Source organism: Hyaena hyaena, unplaced genomic scaffold (genome assembly GCF_003009895.1).
Source record: "Hyaena hyaena isolate Hyena2069 unplaced genomic scaffold, ASM300989v1 scaffold_1560, whole genome shotgun sequence".
Taxonomy (NCBI): domain Eukaryota; kingdom Metazoa; phylum Chordata; class Mammalia; order Carnivora; family Hyaenidae; genus Hyaena; species Hyaena hyaena.
In genome coordinates, this window is record NW_024082180.1 from 270,510 (window position 1) to 273,788 (window position 3,279).

At 47.3% G+C, this 3,279-nt stretch overlaps 1 protein-coding gene across 1 annotated transcript; it reads right to left on the minus strand.

The window, feature by feature from the left end:
- Positions 1 to 403: 403 nt before the first annotated feature.
- On the minus strand, positions 404 to 2,771 carry LOC120225988 (disintegrin and metalloproteinase domain-containing protein 21-like). The gene has a single exon (XM_039224173.1). It carries the CDS (start codon positions 2,769 to 2,771, stop codon positions 537 to 539), a length of 2,235 nt encoding a protein of 744 aa, XP_039080104.1. The 3' UTR covers positions 404 to 536.
- Positions 2,772 to 3,279: the final 508 nt, after the last annotated feature.

The following is a 3,279-nucleotide window of genomic DNA, read 5'->3' on the forward strand; positions in this document are numbered from 1 at the left end:
TACTTTCCAGGATGGCACAGCTTGCACTGGGTGGGATAGAATCCCTGTTACCTTCCCTCACAGCCCACAGACACCTGAGTATGGGACAGGCAGTGTGGGTGGTTGGTAGCCTTCCATCACCCTGAAACCACGTTGGATCTGGGGAAGGAGAGATTACCTGGAGAATGAGAAACAGCTCAGGGTTCAAGAGCACAGTTTTTGGAGAAAACTCATGAATTTGTCCCTAAAGGAGCTGTGGCAACTTCTCTTAATTCTGGGACTGGACACCTTGGCTCAAGACACAGCTTTTGACTCAGGTCCTCTTTCCAGAGTCTCGAGCTCAGTCTGGGCTCTTACATGGTTACAAATCTATAGAGGCCAAAACGATTCAGTTTTTAACTTTTATTTCAGAGTGCTGGTCAGTGATCCATCAGAAACCTGGTGTCAGAGACGTGATGTGCCTGGGGACCCCTGTGTCTCCTGCAGACCCCCAGAAATGTGGATTTCAGCTATGCCACTTCATTACTGTATTTTCACAGATGCTCCAAGGGGAATGCTTATAGCTGTTCAGGGGTCTGGAGAATGAATAACGGATTGTCTTCACCAACAGTCTTTTTATTGACTTTCACTGTCTTGACAGTTATGACATTTGTGGCAATGCCAAAGAGAAATGCAGTGATCAAGGCATACATTCTACCACAGATCACTCTGAGATATACCACGGATTCATGACTTTGCCTGACTGACCGCATTCTTCTTGGAGGGGGTCCACTGTCTATGCTCCCACCAGCACCTCGTTTAATGCACCATGGAGGATCCCAGCCTATGTGGCAGTGGCAGTTCCTGTTGTTGTTGCACATCCCTCTGTGACTGCATTTCTCAGGGATACAGTCATAATTCAGCTGAGCCATACTGCCGTTGCAGTAGGTATCCTGACAGAACTTTCCAGGAGCGCAGGGGGTACCGGTTCTCACATGACCAACATCAGTTGTTCCTGTGCTACGATGTGAATCCAGCCCAAAACACCAGAACCCTGAGATCTCAGACTGATGGAATCCAACATGCTCTTGCAACTGAGGGAGATGAGTGACATTACTACACTGCAACCTTCCGCACTGTATGTCTGTATGGGAACAGGGTTTAGATTTGAATTCCCCTGGGGATCTTCTGCAGTGTCCATATCGGCTGCCTTTTTGATTTACAGTATAGCAGACATCTTCACCGTTCACAGCATTTTTGCCAAAGATTTCTTGGCAGTGCATAGTGCGGTCAGTGCAGTTTCCATGATAGCAGTAGCCTTCTTCAGTGCATGGGGTTCCATCCTGCATATAGAAGTCATCGGGGCACGCCAAAGACATCCCATGGCAGTACTCTGGAAGATCACATATATTTTGGATTGGTCTGCAGAGTGTCCCAGCAATGGAATAGGTACAGTTTGTACAGCATCTGCCTGTATCACATTTGCTGCCAGGGGTTAAGATACAGTCACTTGTACAACACGGATTGTTGTAGCACTGCTTGAAGGAGCCACAGTCACACTCCTCGCCTGGTTCCACCTCATAGTTTCCACAACGATCATGGGTCAGGCTTTTATTGAAATAGAACATATCTCGGACGAACATGCACTCAGCATTATTAACCACTACATGCTGGATATGAACGAAGGAACAGTTACTGAAAGAATCTGTCATAACAGGGTATCTATTCATAATGCAGGTGGACCTCCTCTGGCACACACAAAGCGAATGGTCATAATAAATGCCAATAGATAAGGCTATTTTTTGTGTTACTAAAACAGACAACAGTAAGAAATGTCTGCCTAGAGAAGCAAGTGAGATGAGGGAACTCTCTCTGCATATTCCGTACAGGACTGGCTGAAACTGAAGTTCATGTGGCGCGTTTCTGTTCATAAGTAAAGCTGTATGTGGTTTAAAAGTCTCAAACAAGTGTCTTTCAAAATAGTTATGAATTGGACTCCCTGGCACGTGAAAACTGTCCAAGACGACTGGATCTGCCTGATTATAAATAACCATGGAGGAAATATAATGTCTTATATCAATACTTTGAAGCATTGAGTCAGTCAAACTAACTAGCCTTATTAGGAATTGGGCACATTTTGACACATTGTTGAACACAGTATACATTGCTTTGGAGCTGAGAGTAAGTCCTTTCAAAATTCCTTGATGGGATGAATACAACTTACTAGCAATCCGGGGGGCTGCAGTGGCATTTGCTTGAGAGAACAGGGGGTCCCTATCCTCCTTATATCCCAGTTTATAAGTAGGTCCCGTTGCATTGGTGTCTGCCACTATCTGAGAAACAACGTGTTCAAACCGTTGGGAATCGCTGAGGGGTCTGATTTCATAGGCAGAGTCATCCAACTTCATGATACCTTCAAGGCCACCATAGCACGTGTCCATGGTGACCATGGAAAGAGGAATCTCCTCCAGGTAGCCGAGGTAGTAACAGTCTGGAGGGATGAAGGGATATTCCATCTGCAAGGCTCCCTGATCATCCTGAGTCATCATCAGCAGATGTCTGGACCAAAACAGTTTCTTGCGTCTCATGTGGATAATGTGTCTCTTGCCCCCAAAACTCAGGCTATAGGACAGCCAGCGAGGCATCTGAAGGCCCTTGCCGTGGTGCAGCTCCTTCTTGGGAATTACCACCTCAGAGGAGATATAGCGCCATGAGGGACGGCCTTGAGAACCCTGGACAGGATCCAGCACTGCCCAGAGTGCAAACAGCAAGAGGGGCGCCCTCAGGGTGACCTGGCCCTCTGCCAGCCTCATGCCCCTGCTCAGGGACATCTGCCAGGGAGAATGGATAAATGGAGGATGCTCAGCAAATGCAGGTCTAGACCCTCTGACAGAACAGAGGGATGAGTTGGGCAGCCAAGGCCCTAAACCTGGGGGCCACCTGTGAGGTTAGGTAACAGTCACAGGGCGTGGCAGTGGGTGGCCCTCACATCAGTTCAGCTGGGCTGGATGTGAGAGAGGCAGGTGAGTCATGTGGTATGTGCTCAAGCCCATACCCATGTCCAAGAGTGCTCACATGGACATGGGTATGGGCTTGCACCCAGAGGCATGGCTCTATTCATCACATTCAGTCTTTCCTCCAGCTACTTGAATATGGGATGTACAATTATAACACCCTTAACTTCTCTACCAACTCCATCTCCTATGGTACTGCTGGGTCACTTCCTATGGATTACTACTTTTACTCATGGAGACCATTGCTTTATACCTCCATGGGATGTGGAGGTAGACATTGCCAATTTTGCATTTATAGTTGATGAAA

What these genes read in the sequence shown, in the direction of transcription:
- LOC120225988 (XM_039224173.1), bottom strand. Translation starts at nt 2,771, where the DNA reads ATGAGGCTGGCAGAGGGCCAGGTCACCCTGAGGGCGCCCCTCTTGCTG.